Source organism: Melozone crissalis, unplaced genomic scaffold (assembly GCF_028551555.1).
Source record: "Melozone crissalis strain CALT ecotype California unplaced genomic scaffold, PUWL_Pcris_2 ptg000017l_1, whole genome shotgun sequence".
Classification (NCBI taxonomy): domain Eukaryota; kingdom Metazoa; phylum Chordata; class Aves; order Passeriformes; family Passerellidae; genus Melozone; species Melozone crissalis.
The window spans coordinates 3,755,275-3,776,277 of record NW_026535795.1 but is presented as its reverse complement, the minus strand read 5'-3'; the positions used below and the strand labels follow the sequence as shown (position 1 = coordinate 3,776,277).

At 46.2% G+C, this 21,003-nt stretch overlaps 1 protein-coding gene across 3 annotated transcripts in view; it reads right to left on the bottom strand.

Annotated features, from left to right (window-relative positions):
* The window catches only part of PHACTR3 (phosphatase and actin regulator 3), a 100,154-nt gene that overhangs the window by 12,396 nt on the left and 66,755 nt on the right, over positions 1-21,003 (bottom strand). For all 3 annotated transcript variants that reach the window (XM_054274372.1, XM_054274373.1, XM_054274374.1), the window contains exons 7-8: positions 20,212-20,459; positions 16,517-16,670 (exon numbers count right to left, since the gene is read on the bottom strand). In XM_054274372.1, the coding sequence (XP_054130347.1) occupies positions 16,517-16,670; positions 20,212-20,459 (402 nt within the window). The remainder of the gene's footprint in view (positions 1-16,516; positions 16,671-20,211; positions 20,460-21,003) is intronic.

The following is a 21,003-nucleotide window of genomic DNA, read 5'->3' as shown; positions in this document are numbered from 1 at the left end:
ATGAAGGAGCCTTTGTGAGGGCTAAAACCTGAGCCCTCAGTAATTATAGATGGTCCCCATGGGCTTTGCAGAGAGAGGATTTTGTACAGTGCAGGTGATTTTGAATCAGTCCTGCCTCATTTTCTGTGGATCCAGTGAAATTCCTGCCCTGGCTGAGGAGGGCTCACCTAGGGCCAGCCTGGCTCCTGTGCTGCCCAGCAGCCATGGCTGGGAGTGCCTGAGATGGACAGGAGGCTCCAGCACTGCTGCAACACAGCGTGGTCGTGGCTCGGTGAGTCTTGTGCTTTTCATTTCTGTTCTTTTTTCACTCAGGGACTCACAGCTCCACGTGGACTCACCTCAACAAGGTGACTGTGAGCTCCGTGGGGAGTACTTACATAGTCCACCACTTCTGTTGTGTGACCATAATGATTTCCGTTCAGCTGATTTGGATATCTATTTCTTGCTTCTGGGAAAAACAGCCAATTAATGCTCTTGTGTTCTTGGGTGTTATGAAAACTCAGGTTTGGGTATTTCTGTGCTGCCTGGTGAGGCAGGAGTGCTCCCTCTGAGCACCTGTGGGGCTAGCTCTTTTGGGGAAGGTCTTGAACCTTGCTTGAAAATGCTGGAGTTACTTGCAGGCTGCTCCTACCTCTGATCAGCTTCCCACAAAGTGTCACTGGAATTGCCTTGTCTCATACTAAGAGTGCTTAGTCCAGGATTTTGTTTCCCTGTTAGTTAAACCAAGGGATGCCAAGAGCAGCAGTGAGTGGAGCTGGACTGGTAGCACTCAGAGGTGACTGCAGCTGCCTGTGGGAAACTGAGCACAGCTGGAGGCACCCGAGTCACTTTGCTGCAAGGGGTGTCTGGGTGCAGTTCAGAGATTGCTGTACATGTGTCAGAGGTGCTCCAAGTTTGGGCAGACACCAACATTTCCTCATAATACTAAAGTAATCACCTTAAGTGTGTGGGGTAAAAGGGAATGGTTATACAGTTTTTTATGTACAGCGCTTTCTCATGTTCAGAAAAATAGCAAAGATTTTGTGTTACTGTTGTTCTGTGCAAAGTGAGCATAAACCTTAAAGCAGCAGGTATTCTTGAATGGTTTGGAGCCTCGGGAGCGTTCTGGGTGTATTTTCAGGCTACCTTGGAATGTTTTCTCCAGTAATTTTGGCTCAGAGAGATGATAACATGTATTTATGATAATCTCTAAAAAGCCAAGACTTTGCTTGCTCCTGTGTTCTCCCAGTGTTCCTCCTGTGGGTGAGAGGAGCAGATCATTGCAAGTTAGCTCAGTCACCTGTGGCTCTCCCCAGAACACCCTGCAGGTGCAGCCAGCTGGGTCTCAGGGCACCTCAGTTTGCACATGGCCTCGAAGTGTTTGTTTTCCCAGTGCAAGGTGCACATGGGAATCCTGTGACATCCATGAGCTCCCTCTGCTCTCAGAGGGGGCTGTGGTGCCTGGCTTGTTCCCTTGGCGAGCATGTGTGGTGTATAATTGCAGCAAAACACCTTCCCTCTGCCATCAGAGCCCTGCCAGGATCCTGCTGGACATGAGCACAAGTGCGGATGTGGATTTGGGCTGTGGGGAAAGCCACAAATGGCTTGTCCCCTCTGGAGCAGGGTCACGTTTGTGAACACAGCCACTGGCACACGTGCCTCTGACTGCTGATCAGAGATCATTATTTGCTTCATGCTGCCAGATTGTCTCCTTCTCATTGAAGGGAATGAATGTCTTGGGAGCACTGCTACACAAGGGCTGATCATACTGGGCAGTTACAGGTGACTGAGTGCTCAGCAGGCTGAGGATGTGCATGTCCCAGCACCCAGGGCTGCTGTCAGAGGGGCAATGCATCAATGTGTCCTGGGAGCAGGAGCTGCTGCCACCTCCTCTGCTCTCACAGGGACCCTCAGCAGGGTCTGCTTTGTCCCTTGTGGGAGCTGCATCCCATCCCAAAGCCACAGCAGGCTGAGGGCTTGCAGGTGTGGGCACAGACTGGCTGATGAGAGGCCAATTTGGGACAGGTCCAGCCTCTGTGTGCATGTGGGGCTGTGCTGACTTCCCACACCTCAGACACTCCTTCATTTCTACTCCTCTCCTCTTATTAGTCTGTATCTCTCCTCCCTGGCAGACTCAAGCAAGCATTCAAGCAGAATCCAGTGAAAAATAGCTCAGGTTTCTGTGGTTTCTTATCTGTCCCCAAAATGTGTTCCTGTTTCCCAAATAGGTTTTTTCATAGAATCTGTTGCACAGTATCTGTGTGTACAATTGCCACAAAACTGAATTTTTTTTGGGTTTGTAGCTGAAGCCAAAAGTTTCGCTTTGGGCTCCTGTTGCTGGTGTTAGTAAGATCCATGTGATTGTGATGATCCTCTCCAAAGGGAGGAGTGAACTGGGTAGACTTGGACACGTGCATGTGCCTGTGGACCCTGCACTGACAAGGGAGCAATCAATCCAGCCATCAGTAAATGAGCTGTAGCCAGCAGCAACTGCATTGATTGTTCCTCTTGTCAGGTGGTTTTGCAGATGAATTGGGAAGGGAGGTGGTGGGAAGGATCCCTCTCACAGCCCAGGCAAAGGGAGGAGAAATGGGAGTGCCCTGGTTTTGCTCCTCATAAAGCTGCTTGTGTCTGCTGCCCATCAGGAGGCAGAGGCTCTGCCTCTTAAATAGGCAGCTCTGTTGCCAGAACATCATGTTCAATTCAACAAGAAGTTTATTTTCATCCTTCCTATAAGTAGCTGTGAAGAGGATGTGTGCCAGGGCTTTGAGTCACCCACGCACTGCTCTGTGCCTGCTTGCAATGTACAATTATGGGTAGTAGTAAATCTGTGGTGGGAGGGACTTCTCTGTTACTGTCTGTACAAAATTAGAAGGCAGACACTGAGACACAAACTTGTTTTTACCCCAAGGTAATTCTGGATCGTGTAAAAAGTGGGAATTGATGTGCCAGCATTTCCCATAACAGGGAGATCATAGAATCAGGATAGTTTGAGGTGGAAAGAACCTTTAAAGGCATCTTGTCCAACGCCCCTGCGATGAGCAGGGACATCTTCGAGTAGGATCAGGTTGTTCAGAGCCTCATCCAGCCTGACACTGAATGTTTCCAGGAATGGGACATCCCCCACCTCTCTGAGTAACCTGTTCTAGTGTTTTACCACCCTCACTGTAAAAATATTCTTGCTCATATCTGATCTAACCCAACCTTCCTTCAGTTTAAAACCATTCCCCCTGACCTATCACTATCTGCCCATGGAAAAGGTTGCTCTCTCTCTTTTTATATAACCAGCTTTAATCCCTGGAAGGCCCCAGCATTGCCTCCTTAGAAGCTTCTTGTCCCTAGGCTGAACAACCCCAAAGCAGAGGTTCTCCAGCCCTTGGACTCATCCTAAGGGGAGTTGCTGAGCTTCTCTGGCAGTAGGGAGCTCAGAGCAGTGTGAAGAGGGTGAGCTGGTCTGGTAAATGCTGTGAGTTGCCTTCTTTAAAGTCCCCTGATATTTGTGTCTCTGTGCCATCGTGTACTATTTTTTGCATCCAAATAAGAAAACTGCAGATAAACAGAGAGGCTTTAAATGTTGCCTTAATTACATGTGTTGTTTATTTGTTTGGCCTTTAGTTCTGTCTGGATTTTCAAAGCTGCAAATCAGCACGAGTTCAGTTAATTATGTTGTCACTCATCTACCAGGCAATTACAGCTGTCCATCATTATAATTTCTGTGATAGGAGCCCTGCAAAGGGCTCAGATTTCAGCTGAAATAGAAACCACACTCTTGCCCAGCATAACCCTTGTATCACAACCCACTGTCCCTGAAGGACCTGCCCTGTGACAGGTCTGTTATTGCACAGGGCTGTGAGCACTGTGTGGGCTGAAACAACAACACAGCCAGGCTCTAACTGTGCCAGAGGATTCAGTGGAGAAGGCTTGAGGGTAATCACTGTTCTCACCACCTGTACAGCCCTCCTGCATTTGACCCTTGGGTGTCTCATTTTCCAAGGTGTGAGGGAGAAGGGCCAGGCACAGCTGGGAGCAGATCAGGGCCCAGTTCAAAGCCCAGCTGCTGAGCATCCTTCCTCCACCTTCAGCAGGCTTTTGCTTTCATACCTCTCTCCACACTCACATAAGGATTCTTGGAGGATGCTGTTGCACATTGTGAGACCAACATAAAATAACATCTTTAAATTTCATCTGAGTTAATATGCAAGAACTAGCATGCTGACATGGGGTTTAAATGTGATAACTGCTTATTTCAGAGCAGCAGCTTCCTCATCTCCCTTCCACCTGCTTCCCCACTCTGTGGTTTAACAGAGCTGCTGGAGAGTGGATCTGTCCTGTTTGTGATAGAATTACAATATTTAGTTATTTGGGTGACAAAAGTGCAATGGGTTGCTCAGCCAAAGACATGTTCCCTGTCTGCACTTTGATGGGTGTCTTGCTCAGCAGCAGTGTCAGTGTGAGCAGCACTGTTCTCATCAGCAGCAGCTTGTTCTCACTTCTGCTCTGCCTTGCAGCTGGGTAAAGAGCTGGTTTGGGGAATACTTTCAAGCTAAAAATAGCTCAGCAAGGCGAAGTGCTGAAAGAACACGCTCTTCAAATAACAGAGCGAGTGGTGCAGCTCCCAGTGCCTCTCCTCTGCTGAAGGCTGAGGACAGATCCAGGCTGGGTATAAAATGATAAAATGGGAACTGGAGGGTCTTCAGCAGAAACCAAGTGCTGAGTATGACCTGGTCACATTGTGCAGGTCACCGAAAATGGTTAATAACCTTTAGTTGTAAAGCAAGAGATTTTCTTTCTTCCCCCCCCCCCCCCCCCCTTTCTTTTCTCTCCTGAAATAGGAATGGAGCTCTGTGTTCCTACAGAACAAAAAAGCCAAAAGCAATGCTACATATCTACTGCTGAAGTGATACTAAAATCTACTCTGATAGCAACTGCATGAGCAGCAGGAAGGACTCTGAAATAAGCAGCAGACAGAGGCAAATCTCAGCCCAGTGGTGGGGGAGATTTTGCCACTGACTTGAGATTTTCCTATCCTAGTGACAGTTGCATACTCCTGGGTGCTTACTGGGTTATGATAAAAAATAAGAAAAGGAGGGAAAGGTAAGAAAATAAAAAAGCCAAGTTTTTACTTCACTTACTTAATACAATGTTCATGCCTGCTCTCCTCCAGGGAGGCTGGGGCTGCCTTGTCAGCCACCTTTGTGCCCTGTACAAAATGAAATGTCTGTAGGCTCGTGACTCAATTTCCTGGGAAGCCAGGAGTGCAATTCTAGCCATGGCAGTCAGTGGGGACAGGATGACAGGGAGACATGTCAGTTCTGTCTGTAGCTCTAGCTCTGTTTCAGAGTGCAGCAAACACTGAAGAGAGATAGAGATACTGTCCATGGATGGAAGTGTCCCAGTATGTCCTGGCCTCAGCTGGGATGCTCAGGGCTGCACTAAGATCCTGCAGTACTGTGCACTTAATCCACAAACAGTTGCCCTTACAACAGATGCCACTGCAATGTGCAGCTGTGGGATTTGGGTCACTGGAAGAAACCACAGCTGGATTTGCAGAGAGCAGACAAAGTATTGGTGTGTGTGTGGGCTGGCAGCTGTGTGGCAATTCTCCTCCTCCCCCTCACTGGATGCAGAAGGATTTGAGAGTGGCCCCTCCTGCCATGGGTGTGAGCTGCTGGGAATTTCCCCATGAGGTGTGAGGTCTGGAGAACGTCCTTCCCTGCCACCTGGAGGTACATACCAAGGACCCTTTGGCAATCTGCAAAGTCTGGGAGGTGACAGATAAACCTCTGCAATGTGGCTTTGCAGTGAGGATTTACCCCAGAGCTGGGGTATGGGGCTGTGAACCTCCTAACCCAGCAGCTCCAGGCAGGAGGGGACATGCTATGGCACTTTTTGCAAACTCTGTAGTGTCAGGCTTGATGGCAAGGAGCATCTCTCTGAATTACTGTAGTAAATCAAGGCAAATGCAGCACTCTCCAAGCACTCTGTGTAATCCCTGAAGGAAAAGCCTAAATGGCAGCAATTTGCGGAGCTGCAGCTGCTGCTGGGACAGGCAGGCCCTGCTGGGAGCTGTGTGTGGCTGCACAGCTGCTCCCAGGCTGCAGAACCTCGCTGGGAACGCTCCCCTGGCAAGGCAGCACCTTCCAGTTCTCGCCTGTCACTCACCCACTCAGCCTCCCAAGGATGGGGATCCCTGCCTGCAGGCAGCGTTTCACCATCTGCTGGGCTGCTTTCTGTTCCTCTCGTGCTCATTCTTGCTGGCCCAGCACTTTCCAGGACAGTCAGACCAACAGCCTGGCCTCACACTGTCACCAACCTTGGCTGGCCAGAGCCAGAGCAGGCTCTGAACCCTGCTCTTTACTGCACTCTTATTTGCTTTTAATATTTTGCTTCTTTCAAAATTTCTCTTGAGGTTATCTGTTGGTTTTTCAGTGCAAAGAGTGTTCCTGCTCTCAGTGCAGAGTGAAATGAGAAATTCCATTGACAGCTCAAAGATGTGGCCCAAAAAGTCTGTAGGAGTGTGAGTCCCCTGGTCTCAATAATCATCAATTTTGTAGTTCTTTCACCAGCAGCTCTCACAGTGCTCTGCAAAGCTGGTCTATGGGGTTATATCTGTTGGATAGATTAGGAGAATGTGGCAAACTGTATTGTCTGAGAAACCAGATTTGCAGCCCCTCTGGGAATTTATTAACTTCCTTGTGCATGTGGTTTTTCAGTAATTCTGTTTCCCTTTGTTTTTTAAATTGGACAAGGTGAGGAGCATGACTTGTCACTTGATGTCACTGAGCACTGCAGACAGGCTAACTTACAGGAAAACACAGGCAGGATTTGAGTTTTAAAATGTCATCCTTATATTCTGCCTGCTCTTCCCCAGAGCCTTCTGGGATCTTCCTTAACTTTGTTTAGGATCCTGTGTTTAGCTATGGCCATGAAAATCCAAATAGAATTTGTTGGCAAATTTCACATAGAACAGAATATTCTGATCTTCTGAAAACTGAATAAAATGTACAAATTCAATTATGTAACGTCATGTTTGGAAGTTACAGCCCTGATTTGTTGTGGTACAACACGAACTGTCGCTGCCAAAGCTCAAGGCTGCCACACAAAACCTTGGGGAGTGCTCTCAGGAAAGGATCCCCTGGTGCCACCTCCGTGCTTGTCCTCAGGGCTGTTCCCTGCTGAGGAGGGGCAGCAGGTGGGGAAGGGCAGGCAGCGCTGTGGGAGCTGGCAGTGGCTCCCAGGCTCAGGCAGGTCCTGGCTCTGTGCACACACCTCCCTCCCAGAGCATTTCCCTGCCTTTTGCAGCTGCTCCTGTCCCTGCAGCTGGTGCACAGCAAGTCCCAGCATTGCAGGGCTGGGCCCTCCCCACCAACACTCCCTGCTGGCCCTGAGCCTCCTGCTCCCATCACCCCTGAGCCTGGCATTTCCACACACACATTCATTCCCTGTTACCTTTGCCTTCCTGGTGTAAACAGGCTGATAAAGGGATTTCTGTAAGTTAAACTGCACTACGCCCCTAAATAAAACTTCCCTTACCACATCAGTCCTGGTTTGTTTAACCTTCTCTTGAGAAGGAGGATTTTTCCTCAGCTGGGTGGTATTTGGAAGTGCTGCAGCCACTCCCAGTGATGATTAGAACAAGGCTGCAGTGTAGCCTGGCCAGAATATGGCTTTTGCAGATACCCTCAAATTAGGCTGATCTCTGTGCAGCAGGCCAGCTGCTTTCTGCAGAGGCTGCTGAGAGGGCCTGGCTTTAATTTTTATTTAACATAATTTCTGAGAAACTAATGAAGTATTAATTCATTCAGAATTTAATTTGCCTAATGAATATGATCATCTCAAGCAAATGACACTGGTGGTTCATCTGTGAGCCATGTAGTCTTGGTTTTGAGAGGTTTTTTCCTGCAGTGAGGCTCAGATTTTGTTCTGCTCTTTGTTTCTTGCCTGTATTCTGCATAGCTTTATGAAAGCCAAGTGACACATCTTTGCAGAACAATGGACTAACTAGATTGCAGTACCTGTTTCTAATGTGATTTAAGACTCAGATTTTGCCAACCTGCTGATTCTTGTTTCCCAGTTGCCTTGATGTCCTCTGCATAAGTGGACTTTCAACAGGAGGAGGTCCTCAACCTCCAAAGGTGTGGTCAATTTCTTCTTAATTTCACTAGATAAAACCATGAGCATAGAGATAAACCTGGGAGTGCTTGGTTTTGTTTGTTTGTTCTCTGGTGTTGTATGTGAGAGCTAAAGGAAAAGATAGAAAATAAGAGTGTTTTCCAGAAATAAAAGAAAAACACTCTCCAGAGTCTGGGGAGGTCAAGGAAGTGTGCTGTCTACTTGGATGAGTTAATTATCCTGAAAAACAGATACTGAAGGAAGCTTGCAGTACTCTGGCTGACTGAAGAAGCTCCCAAGACCTGGTTATCCAGCTGCAGCTTTCCAGCTGGGCACAGGCAATGGAATCAGACTTAGCTAGAGCCACGTTTTAATAATTGATACAATTGCACATCATCTATTGAGGAAAATCAGTGACCTTCTGTTCTGACCTATTTTCTCTCCTTCCCCCACTTCCTGTTTTCTAAATATTTATTTCTTTCATTTTTCTCCCCCCTCACCGTCTCTGAAGTTATTTCAAAACCACAGGAACTGTGCTAGACTGACCCAGTTTTCCATATGAAAGCAGCAAGCCCAAGCCTGTGATTCCTGAAGGAATTGAGATCCTGAATGAACCAGGCTACAGAAGTTGTGCTCAGAGTGCAGGAGGAGGGAACTGTAGTAACTCAAAATCTGGTGAACCAGAAACGGCAGGGGATGAATTACAGCTTCCTTGGATCACATGTGCTGAGACAGTTTTCTTGGAAGAGAGCCCAAAAATATGATCAAGTTCTTTATGGGAAAGCACAGGTGATTCATCTGAGAGCCCTCCCCATAAAGCAGGGATAGCTCAGTGCTGTGCCCCAGGGACAGTGTGTGCAGCTGTGGCTCTGCACATTAAGGAGCTTTTTCTTCTCCAAGCCAAGCCACATTTCAGATTTTGTGGGAGAAGTGACCATTTAGGTATTCTGCAGGCAATCCACTACAACAGTCATGGTGACACACATTGATATCCAGTCTGCCTATCAATTTGGTTAGGTTAAAAAGGCAAGTGGGAGGAGAACCAACACAACATCCAAACTTTACCCCTCTCTTTTGTTCTCAAATGCTTTGAAGTGGCACATCTGAAATGGATGTGTTAAAAAAAGGCAGCCAAACCCCTTTCTGGCTGAGACTGTGCTTATACAGTTCACAGCCTTTCAGATACACACTGTCCATCCCATCTGGCTTCTGTTCCAACTAAGTGAAGTAAGTGCTTGGCTTTCAGTGCAGAAAACATTTTTCCTGAATTTCATTAATAGATCTAACCCAAAAAACCATAATCCTAAATCCTCTCAGTGACACAGTGACCATGCCTACACAAAGTGAGGGCTGGCACTGTGAATGCCTGAATCCCTCCCTGCCCAACCCTTGGGTTATCAGGAGCTCACAAGTGCTACAGCACCTTGTTCTGGTCAGCTTTTCATCCCACAACAGCACAAATCACTGTGACAACCAGAGCAGCTTACTTTGGTCTCTATCGATTAAGCTCTGCAAATTAAATTAAAGTAATTTCTTTCTGTAATTACTTTTACTGCAGACCCACATGAGCTCAAGGACCTGAATCATAATCCAGTGTAAGGTGAAGCATTACAGAGCATTACTGGCATTTTATGCATTTCCTTTTTGCTTTATGACTGCTTGTCTCACCACAGGGGTTGAGCCCAGATCTTCAGGCGTGGGGAGCTGCCCAATTTCTGGGAAAGGATCTCAGCTGAGCATGAGCTGCTGGTAGTGGGTGGGTTGGCAGGGCAAAACAAGTGCACTGTTTTCTTCCCAAAAAAGGCTTTTTCCTTGTTCAATGACACTTGCTTAAGCAGTTTTTCTGCAAGTTTATGTGATTATACTGCTCTGTGATACTCACAGCTTTCTGTGCTCTGATTTTTTTATTTCTAGTTTCACTTGTGTCACTTATGTCAGATCTATTTGAGGAATTGACTCTGTGTCCCAGAAAAGGCCCTGTATATTCCTATCTGTGTTTCCACCTGCTGCTCTGCTCTTCTCTTGCCTGCTGTGCTCTGACCTGCTGCCCTTGCCTTCCCTGTGCTGTGGAAAACAGATTTGATTAGGAATTCCCAGCACTGGAGCCAGGCAAGTAGAACAGAGCAGTGGAAGGTGATAGTGTCTTCTCACAATCTTTAATCAGCTGTGCCCCGGGAATTTGGAACTTCATGTTGTTGCCTGGCAGAATTTACAGCCTCTGCAGTGACATTGCCTCATGTTGGCACAAATACTCCCCATTTTCAGCAGGAGGTGGATGCTGAATCCTCAGCAATCCAGGCCTGCCCTGGGAGCACCTCTGGGTCGTGTGCTTGTGCTCAAACCAGGAAATAACCCAGGACAAAGGCAACCGTGGTTCAACCCTTTATAAGTGAATTGGTGTGTTCAAAAATTCTTGCCAGACGAGCTGTGGGCTGGTTTGAGACGGCAAATTGCTCATTCTGGTTCAGCTGCAGATCAAGGCTCTTGCCCACAGCTGACTGGGTGCTCCATAATTATTTGTACAAGTGCTGCTGAAGCAAGGAAGCACCTCTGCTCCAAGAGCTGCTGTCCAGAGGGCCTGGTATGATCACACACTCAGGGAGCTTGGCAAGTAAACCTGACCAAGGGATTGGTGTTAGTGAGTTTGGTTCTATTCTTGGAGTTTAATGCCTGAAAGGGAACAAACCTTTCTCAGCCATTTAGACAAGAGGCCAGCGTTGTCAAGGTACAGCATGTACAGATGCACTTGAACCCTCTCTAATGCTTTATTTGAACTGCACTACATCTCCCCTGGACTTCAAAAGCCCCATAAACAGGAGGCTGAACTTACTCATTGCTCAGAGACCTTAATGGCACTTGAGTCTTCTCCCTCTCCTCCTATTTTTACCCTTGCAGGCTGTCTCAGGAACTCTGGCAGCAGGCAGTAACCCCCAGCCCCTTGACCAGGCCAGTGCTGTCTGTCACTGTGTTCACTGCAGGGTTTCCAGCTGTGTGCCACTGCCTGACACCAAGGAAGAGCATGGGGAATATTCAAGCCTTGGAATCTGCACTTCTTAATCCTGGAGGCAGCACCAAAAAGAAAATCTCAGCTTCACTTGTGCCTCCTTCAGTCTTCCTACTGCTCCCCCCTCCATCCCTCACATCTTTCTTTTTCATGGCCTGAAAAGCAGAGGTCATAACTGAAAAGGGGCAAACCATTGAAAAACCCCCAAATCCTCACTGAGCACATGGGTGCTGTGCACACTCCTAATAAAATCCTGCAGCCATGAGCAGGGCTGACAGCAGCCCCCAGCTGCATCACATCTTGCTGGAGAGAGTGAGGAGACAGGAGACTCCCTTGGCTCCCCACGCCCACAGAATTCAATTGGCTCTATATTTAGCTCCTGTCTGGTGTGAGGAGCTGAGCCTTGCACACACACCCACGCTGAGCTTGCTGAGGTTATTTTTAGCATCAGCAAGATGCTTACCTGGATGGTTCCTGAAATGCATTAAATTGTACACAGCTAATGAGTGCTGACAGCTGATCTGTTCTTTGTATCTGCCCCCGCTGCCTTCCTGTCTCTGGAATGAATCTGTGTCAAGTCTTCCCAGCCTTCTGAAATTAGGGCAGTTCCCTGGTTTTTAGTCCAGTGACCGGGAGTTGGAGCACAGCTGGAGATTCATCAGAAAAACCTTGCTAATCCCCAGGTGAGCTTAGCTCAGTTCAGCATCTCCTAAACTTCTGCATTAGGACTACCAGTAGTCTGTACATGTTCCCACTTACCACTTTTTTTGGTCAATCTAAACAAAATGTTCCCCAAAGTTCTGTGCACTCAGCCCAGTTCCCTGCTGAGTATCACCGTCTGAAGGGCTGATGGCTTTTCAGTGAGCAAAGCTGCCCTGAGACATTTCTGTGGAGAAGTGGCACTGGATGTGCTGTCCTTGGGAAACATGGCACAGCTTTTGTGCTGTCAGTAGGTGAAGCTGTCTTTGTGAGTGCTTTGTGCTGAGCTGTGGCACTGTTTTGCTTTTAGGCTGCCAGTCTCAAGTGCTTTTTGCTTGGTATTGTTCTGTCTCCAGCAGCACTGTGAACTTCACACTTTGTTACCTGAGGGACAAACCAGGGTCTCATCTGGGTGTGCTTTTGGCTACATCTGCAGTTCCTGGGTGAGTCAACTCAGAAATGCTTCTCCAAGAACCTCAGGGCAGCACCACACCTACAGATTCCAGATGTGGTAGCAACTGAATAAAGATGCCTCCTCTTCACTTCTTGTTGCCAGGAAACCTTGGTCCAGCATCATCCACTTCCCCAAGCCAATGTTTTCAATGTGGTTAAAGATCAGCTTTAGGTGCTCAAGTTTTGGTTCCTCTCTGTGTATAAAAACCCTTTGTTCTTCCTGTCTGACTCCTCTGCCCACGTTTCTGTATTTAATTCCTGTCCCCATTATCTTCTAAGTGCCACTTCATGCATCATGTGTACTTGTACAAATATCAGAACAGGTGAAGCAGTACACAAAGTGAATATTACAAGTATAATCTTTTCAAGGAATTTGTATTTTCATTGAGACATTAAGTTATACTGGAGTGTCTTTAACTATGGTTACATTCTCATGATACAAAAGCCACCCAGGCACTTCAAACATCAACTTTCCAAACAGCCAGATATCAAATTTAATTAAACAACCTTTTCCTGAGTCACCCTTCAGTCTAGCAAGTGTTTCACTCCCCCAGGTTTCAGCTGAAACCCCTTCTAGAACAAAGCGTGTCTGTGAGACAGGAAGCAGATACTGCAAACAATCCTACTTGCAAATGTCTTTTCTGCCTCGTGACACAACGAGCTCTCAATTCACTGAATTCCATCGAGGGCTTATTATCTGTGCTCTGAACACACAATAATGGAACCAAGGCCTGTTGGGAGCCCTGTTGCCTAATGCACAGGAGAGTATTCCAAGAGTTCACCATGCTCTGGGGCACTGGGGATGCATGGATTAGAGAAGCACTACAGCATAGGGAAAACTGGAATAGTGCCATTTTGGAGGGAGGAGGAGAGAAAAGTCCATGTTTCCACGGCAACAAGTGGTAGATTAAATTGGCTGGGAGCACGAAATACAGGAAATACACTTTTCAAAAGCAGCCATGCACATAAATGAATCCTGGAATCTCTCCTCATGCCGCTGTCAGTCAATAATAAATCTGAAGTCGGTAGATTTGCACTGCTGTAAAAGTAGAATTTGTCTCAAAATACAGAATTTCCCAATCTCTCTTTTGAGATGGAATGAGTGGGAAGGTGAAGGAAAATAGGGGTTTTAGCTTTGACTTCATAAACACCCATCAGAGTCATAGCAGAGTACCTTTTCTCAGCAGGTCCACAGCTGCTGCTGAAATGTGTTACAACCAGAACCACTTAAATAATACAGTGGTTTTGAGAGGATGCTCTTCTTTTGTCTCCCCATTTTTAAAGCTATATAAACACCGTTATTTGGTGTATTTTACACATTATCTATGTCAGTACATCCTTTCCTCCAGAGTACAGAGTGAGGCTGTGTTAGCTGTGGGGCTGAGGCAATTTGCTAGAGAGATACAGACCATCAAACTCCTGCAACTGTGCTGAAAAATATCGACCCTGTTAACAACTGCCTGGTTATGTGCCATTCTTATGCAGTCAGCCATTGAATAACTACTTGCTGATCTGCCCACAGATCATTCTTTGTGCTAAACACAGATCTATAGCCTGATGGTACACGTGGATTTGCTGTTATCTGACTGTTGCTATTGCAGCAGCAGCGCTGCTCTTTCCTGCACAGGTAGTGGCAAAGCCCTGGAGAGAACAGACATTTCTACTGGATCCCATCTCCCAGGCAGCATTCCCAGCCCAGCACTACATTCCTTAGCTGTAAACCTCCAGGGTGTCACACAGAGACCGTGCTGCACAAGTACCAGTGAAATGAATGAGTGCAAACACCTCAAAAGCTCATCCAAGAATTTCACTCTTCCCAGTTTGGTTTCATTTCCACACCGCAGCCAGACTCTGCTCCGAGTGTGGGCTCTGGGGTGGCCTGGGTTTTGTGAGGTGAGTTCTAATCAGAAACTCCAAAGGGATATCTCTAGGGCTTTGGCTCTTTGGCCTTAGCCACAATTCACTTTAACTTTGTTGGTTGGCTGTTGGGTTTTTTAGACACCCACTTGCTTTTCCTGGTGTTGTAAATATTTTCCTGCATTCATCCACCACCTGAGCTTGTTTGCACGGCCGTGTTCTATTCTGGTGGATGAGTTAAGAGCTGAGCTGAGCTCTGCCAGCACATATGTGCTGGAAGTTGTGTGGGAGACTGCTCCCAATCTGTTTTGCCTTTTTTCCTGGCGATTCCAGCAATCTCTGTGCCGTCTGTTCCCCGAAATGCGCTCAGTCCTCCACATTCCAGGAAGAAGGAACCAAATTAAGGCCTGACTTCCAGCACTTGGAACAAAGATGGCTTTTAGCCACCCTCTAGACATCACCAGTGACACTGATGGGCTGCACCCCAGATTGCTACATGAGATCACAGCAGGCAGGGGAGGCTCCCCTAGCTGCATTCACCTACACACAGCAAATTTCCTGCCTCCTGGTGGTGGCCAGTCCCTGTCACCTGTCCAGCAGTGTCCTCTGCAAGTCCTTGTACTGGCATTTGACTCCAGGGATGCATCCCTCACAGCATTTCTTTAGGCTCATTATTAAGCAAGACAAATGGTAAATGAAAATAAAGAGATAAAGGCTGTAGTTACAGCAACTGAAGCTGCAATTTCATCAGACCTTTCAGACTAAGAGAAGTCAGGCAGGGCTGAAAAGAGATGTGACCTTGTAAGCATTTCAGCAATAGGAGATGGGGCTGGGTATGACAATCTTCTCATTCAGTGAATAGTTTGTGATGGTTGAATTGGTTTTAGGGATGCAGTAGGGTGGAAGCCATTTTTTGTGTATTTTAAAGCAATCAATTTAGGCTCTTGATATATGAATATATCTCATGAGTTATCAAATGGCTAAAATAATGGAAATAATGATATTTGGGTGCAATGTGAAATATTTCCCTGAAGTGCGTGCACAAAGTTTGTAAGGTCAGAGTGATCAAGACCTATCTTTGCTTCCTGAAGTGATGGGGGTTAATAGGACACACTTCTCATCTGCTCTGCCTGTAACTCTTGGAACTCAATGTGCATTATAGGGGGATCTTTTCTGCTTGTCTGGATGTACACGTTTTCTGTGGCAGGGTCAGCACTGCACTGAGTTGTGCAGCCCCTGGCACAAAGCTCTGCTCCCCTTTGGGTGCAAAGTGCTGCTGTGCAGTCACTGAGACTGGAGGGACCATAACTCCATCTCTGCTGTTGCACCATGAAGGGCACCCAGAACCTCCTCTGTGTTCCCTCAGCACTTGTTCCTTAGCTGAGGGCAGGAGTGGTGAAGGCAGAGATGTTCTCCTCCATAAACTCTGCTCCATTAGGACTTGTGCTCTGATCCACACATTTGTTCTCATTCCCTGTCCCCGGAGGTAAAGTTTAATCAGAAGCATGCACATGAATGAGTTAGTCTAAATATCAATAAATGTTTCTTGCAGGAGAAGCTTGAGATATTTAATATTTAATAAGCCTTGAAAATGAATTTCTGTTCATGTTTCCCAATTTGTTTCCAAGCGTTTTGGCGGTGAGCAGCGCTCACTGTCCCTGTGTGGGCAGCACAGCACAGATTATTTAACAATCCACTTTGTCTCCTCTAAAATATTCATGTTTGCAGATATCCAAATGCAGCCCTTAAAAAGCACACACAAAACCCAAATGGTGCAGCCTGAGCCTCCCAGTTACCTCCAGCCTTTGCTTTAGGCTGCCCACCACAGTGATGCTGTTTCTCTCACAGCTCTCCCCTGTTGCCCTGGTTACTGCTCAAACCAGAGCATCCCTGCCGTGCCTGCAGCTGGACTCACACCTTCCCCAGGTGAGGGCAATGCTGCTGCTGCCTTAAGGCAGCACCAGTGCAGCCACCAGTGCAGCAGCTTTCCCTTGGGCAAGGAAATGTGCAGCTCTAACAATTGCCTTTATCCTCACATTCAGCTTGAGCTGACAAAGCCAAATCTGCTTGATAAATAATTATACTACTATTTTTGTTAAAGCACTGGCTTTTCTGGAGGACCTCCAAATCTTGATTGCAGCAGCAGAGCTGCAGGTAGATTTGGCAGGATTTTGTCTCCCAAATTGACTTCTGTCTTGTTTTCCCTTGAAATCAAGGCAATCCTGACTGAAGAAAGAGTTAAGATTTTTTTTCTCCAGTGGCTGATTGAGAGCTGAAAATGTGCTGTATTGGTTTGTGGATGGTTCCCAGCAGGCAGTGGAGCTGGGGGTGGGTGGCAGTGCCTCTGACAGGGCTCAGAGGATGCTCCATTGTAAAGGGAGGCTCCTCCCTGCTCTCATTCACAACACTTACTTTGAGAGTTTCATTTCAATTTGCTGCCGGATTTCCTGTCTCTCCTCATCTGTTCTCCTTGGGAAAATATTCCTGTCTTCCAGCTCCTGCTTGCTCGGTCTGTTCCGTAGCTTCACTGCCAGCAGCTCTTTCTTGCATTTTCTTGGCAAAGTACCTGGGGCATGCATTGAAAGGAAAGTTATTAGAAAGGCAGCTCCTGGGGATGGGACAGGAACTTCTGGAGAGCAGGAATGGCCCAGAGTGACAGAGATCTGTGCGCTGCTGTGCAAGGAGCATTTGTACACATTAATGCCAGAAAGCAGCACTGCAGCTGAGCAGGGCTCAGACACAAAACCCCTGCAAATGCAGAGGGAAAACATTCCTCAGGGCATGCAGGAACTGCAGTTAAATCTTTGTTTCATCTTGGGAGCATGGCGTGAAATAGGAGGTTAATTTGTTTTGGTTCCTTTTTGCTTTAAAGGGTTTGGGTTTTTTTAAATTTAATGCCTCACCTTTTCTAGAGAAGGTCACCTCATCTTTAAAGAAAATGACATTTAATTGGTATTTTTGTTTGGCATTTGAGATAGGATTAAAGTCTATTTTTTAAAGCATGCTCTGGAGGTTGGCAAGATTCTAAATCCTAAATAGGTTCTCATTCTCAAATACTGAAGTTTTATTTGTTAGGGATCTATGGACATCCTTTTTTATTATCACTACTGATCTCGAATTTCTTTATGCAGAGGGAGGAGTCTGTACAGCCTTTTTCCCACATGTACCTGTTGGAAAGAATGGAGCAGAGTAATTTTGGTCTCCCTGTGTGAGCTGTGAAAAATCTCTTGGTAGTTGCATTGATCTAAAGCTAAACTTTTCAGAAACCATAATCAGCTCAAAACCCCCTTTCTGGAGCCTAAAAAGCTGTGCCCTTATTTAGCACCTTCCTTGAAATGCTCTCACAGTCTGTTGCAAGCATTAATTAAATTAAACCACACAGCCCTGTCTGAAATAGCAGATATACATTTAACAGATGGGGAGGGAAGTGAAATGATTTGGCTGCTGCCACACAGAGCCTTCTGCTAGCTGAATATCTGACTCCATCAGGAGCACTTGGCTCACAAAGCCACAGACTTGGGACTCTGACAGGGCTTCTCACTCATCACACTGGGAGTGGGTGCAGAGGAACCAACAGAATTCCTGCTGGAAATAACCTGAGGGACATTCAGGGCTAGAAAACTCCTGGGAATCCCTGCACACGTTCCCAGTTTCACCTGAGTGTTTTAGAGAGGTCATAAGAGGAGTTTGGCCATGTCAGGAGGTTTCTGTGACATGGAGCTCTGTGTGTCCACAGGAACTGCAGCACTGGCCATGCAGAGTGTCCAGGGCAGGGCACCTTGGGGGCATGGAAAGTGATCTAATCTATGGGATTTCTGTCATTGACTTGAAAGGAAATGGGGTCAAAATCCTAATTAACAGTGTCAGCTCCCTCTGTCAATCAAAGGTGGACTGTTCTTAATGAAACATCATTTACCAGAACAGGTTAAAATGCAAATATACATGCAAGATCTATATATTAAAAGAGAATAAGTGAACATGAATAAAACAAAACCAGAGAACAAAGAGAAAGCCCCAAGCTGTTCTTCTCCACATCTACTTTCAGCATCCTGAGGCAAATTCCTTCCTGATCACTACCTCAGTAGAAACTGAACCTGCAAACACCCTTATTTAAGTATTCTTTTTTTAAGGATTATTTTTCTTAGTCAGGCACATTCAGAGCCAGTCTGCCCCTGACCATCTATCTCAGGCTGGATTGTTTTGTGATTTATCACACCTCAGCTAGGTCAACAAGAAATGCTTGGGAAATTCACACCCTTTTCATGTTCAGGCTGCAGGTTCCTGTAAAAACTCCCTGTTTCAATTCAATCAAATCACTACATTTAATTTCCTGTCTGTTTACTGTTCTTTTTATCATATTCACAGTTCTATCAATCAAAAAGCAAATCCTAACACTGCCTGATGCTGGACAGACCTTGATTGCACCAGTTATCAGTTGTGGGCTATGTTCTGGTAATGTTTTTTAAGCTCATCTTGCCTTGTGTTTTCAGAGGTTTCAAATGAGGATTTATTAAGTAGGAATGGAAAACCAAGGCATAATTCCCCACTTTTTCCAGAGTTGTGTGATTTTTCTGTACCTCCCTGTAGCCCCAGGGCTGTGGCACTGTGCCCTGTGGTGGTGGCAGTGGCAGAGCAGGTGACTGCTAAGGCAGGGCAGGGATTGTAAAGCAGCTCAGCATTAATGGATAGTTTTACTCCCTGACTTGGAAACCAGCCCAGATCTCTTCAAACCAGAAGGAATCTGGAGTTGTTTAGGGAATTGTTCTGGTGCTGTCCCTGGGAATGCTGGCACCAGCAGTGCCTCCACACCAGAAATGCCTTGGGAATGTCCCAGCTTGCTCTGGGACATCAGTCAGAGCTCAGCATCCTCTGTGCCAAGCAGCAGAGTTGTTGCAGCCACAATAATGCCCAGATGTCTTTAAAGCAACTCTGTTTTTCTCAGGTGGCCTCAGCCATCCCCAGTACAGCAGCACTGTCCTTCAGCTGCAGGAATTTTCCAAAGCTCGACCACTTATTGTGGAAAGCCCAGAGCTACTTCTAGATATCACTGAAACTTGTACAATAACCAGTGCCCTCCTATCATCATAATAGTGAATAATTATTTGTTAAATATAGAGAGTTTCACCTTCAACAGTTAAATATTCAGATTTGGTTTTGCTTGCTGGGGATAATGTATTTTTCTTGCCTGGCTGCCTCTAGCTCTTAGAATTTTTATTAAAAGAAGCTCCTTTTACACACATAACCAGGAAAAAAAGTAGAACTTTAAAGGTGTTTGTTGTGTCTTAAGCTATCCTTAAATGCACAGCAATTACACTCCTTACCTCAGGAGTCTGTTCTGTTACTTGGTGTCTTAAGACACAGCAGCAGAACTCATGTCCTGTCTGCTGGCTCATGCTTTCAAAGACATCTTTTAAAATTCATCTTTCATCTGCTATAATAATTTTTTTTGATAAATTATTCTCTGCCTTCTTTTAATGCATTCATGAAGAGAGTGAAGTATTCATTTCAGATTGAATCTGTCTTACTAACATGGAAAACATTAAAAACCTTGAATGACAAATTTTCTAAGGAGAGCTGATTATTTTGCCAAAGCTCACTTAAATAATTGCACAGGATTATAAAATGCATTCCCCATATGTTTCAAGAAGGGGTAAAATGGACCAGATGGAGAGGAACTTTATTCTTTAAGATATTTTCTCTAAGTGTTTATCCTTCCTGGATTGATTGGTCTCTATCACTTTTCCATGTACCATCACTGCATGGAAAAATAGTCCTGAAATTGCAGAACAGGGCAGCACTGGCACTGGGTGTACAGAAAGCTCTGGCTGCTCCCAGGGGGATGTCTGGGAGTGCTGCTGCTCATGCAGAGCAGCCCCAGGGAGCAGCAGTAACTGAGAGGGTAAAGCACAGTGATACAGTTCACTGTGCCACGCCTGGGGGACAGTCACAATCACTGGGACTCCAATTTAACTTCAGCTTTTCACCAGGGTTCCTTCAAAAGCTGATGTGACAGTGGAGGAATTTACCCTTCCCAATATTTCCTGCTGCCTTTAGAGCATTCCCTTGGTTGTGGGAGTGTATCTTTGTATTACAGTGACTTTGCTTACCAGAAATAACAGAGTCGTTCAGAACTTCTTCATCCTGATAAAAAACAGACTCTTCCTTGAGCTCTGAGTTCATGATCATGTTTTCTTTGTTCTCATCAGACTCTTTAACTGAGTTCCTCTTGTTTTCTGAGTCACTGCCATAACTCAGCGAGTTCTCCTTCTCCTTGTTGCGCTCCATACTCGACGTTCTCGAGGGACGGACATCCACCCTTTTTTTTGGAGAGCCTTTGCTTTCTCTTCCATGGAAGCTATGGGTGGAAGATGCACAACCCAGATTTTACAAACATTGTTTTACTGCTGCAGTAGAAACTTACATGAGAATGAGAAAAACGTCCTGTAGCTCATAAAAGGCAGGGCAGGGAGTGCAGCATGGACCAACATGGGGTGGCATTTTCAAGTTGAGAATGGCAATGTGGATCTACTTTCCTGTCTCTGCCATTAAAATAAGACATGGAGGGGTGGTGAATATTGCTTTTCTTTGACACATGGTCACAAGATACACTGTAGTGATTAAAAACCCTACAACAACACATCCTTCTAATGTAAAACATGCATGGCATGAAATATGACCATTCATATGATATTGTATGACCATGACAGAGGTCTAACAGGGCCTGGAAATGAAATCATGTGAATCTGTTCCCTGGGGCAGTCGTTGTTAGGGAACTGAGAAATGCTACCAACTTCACTCCAAAGCTCTGGGTTGGCAAAGGTTAGTTCTGTCCTCTGTACACAGGAGGGCTTATAATGAAACCCAGATACAGCACCCAGTATACTCCCACAAAAACATTT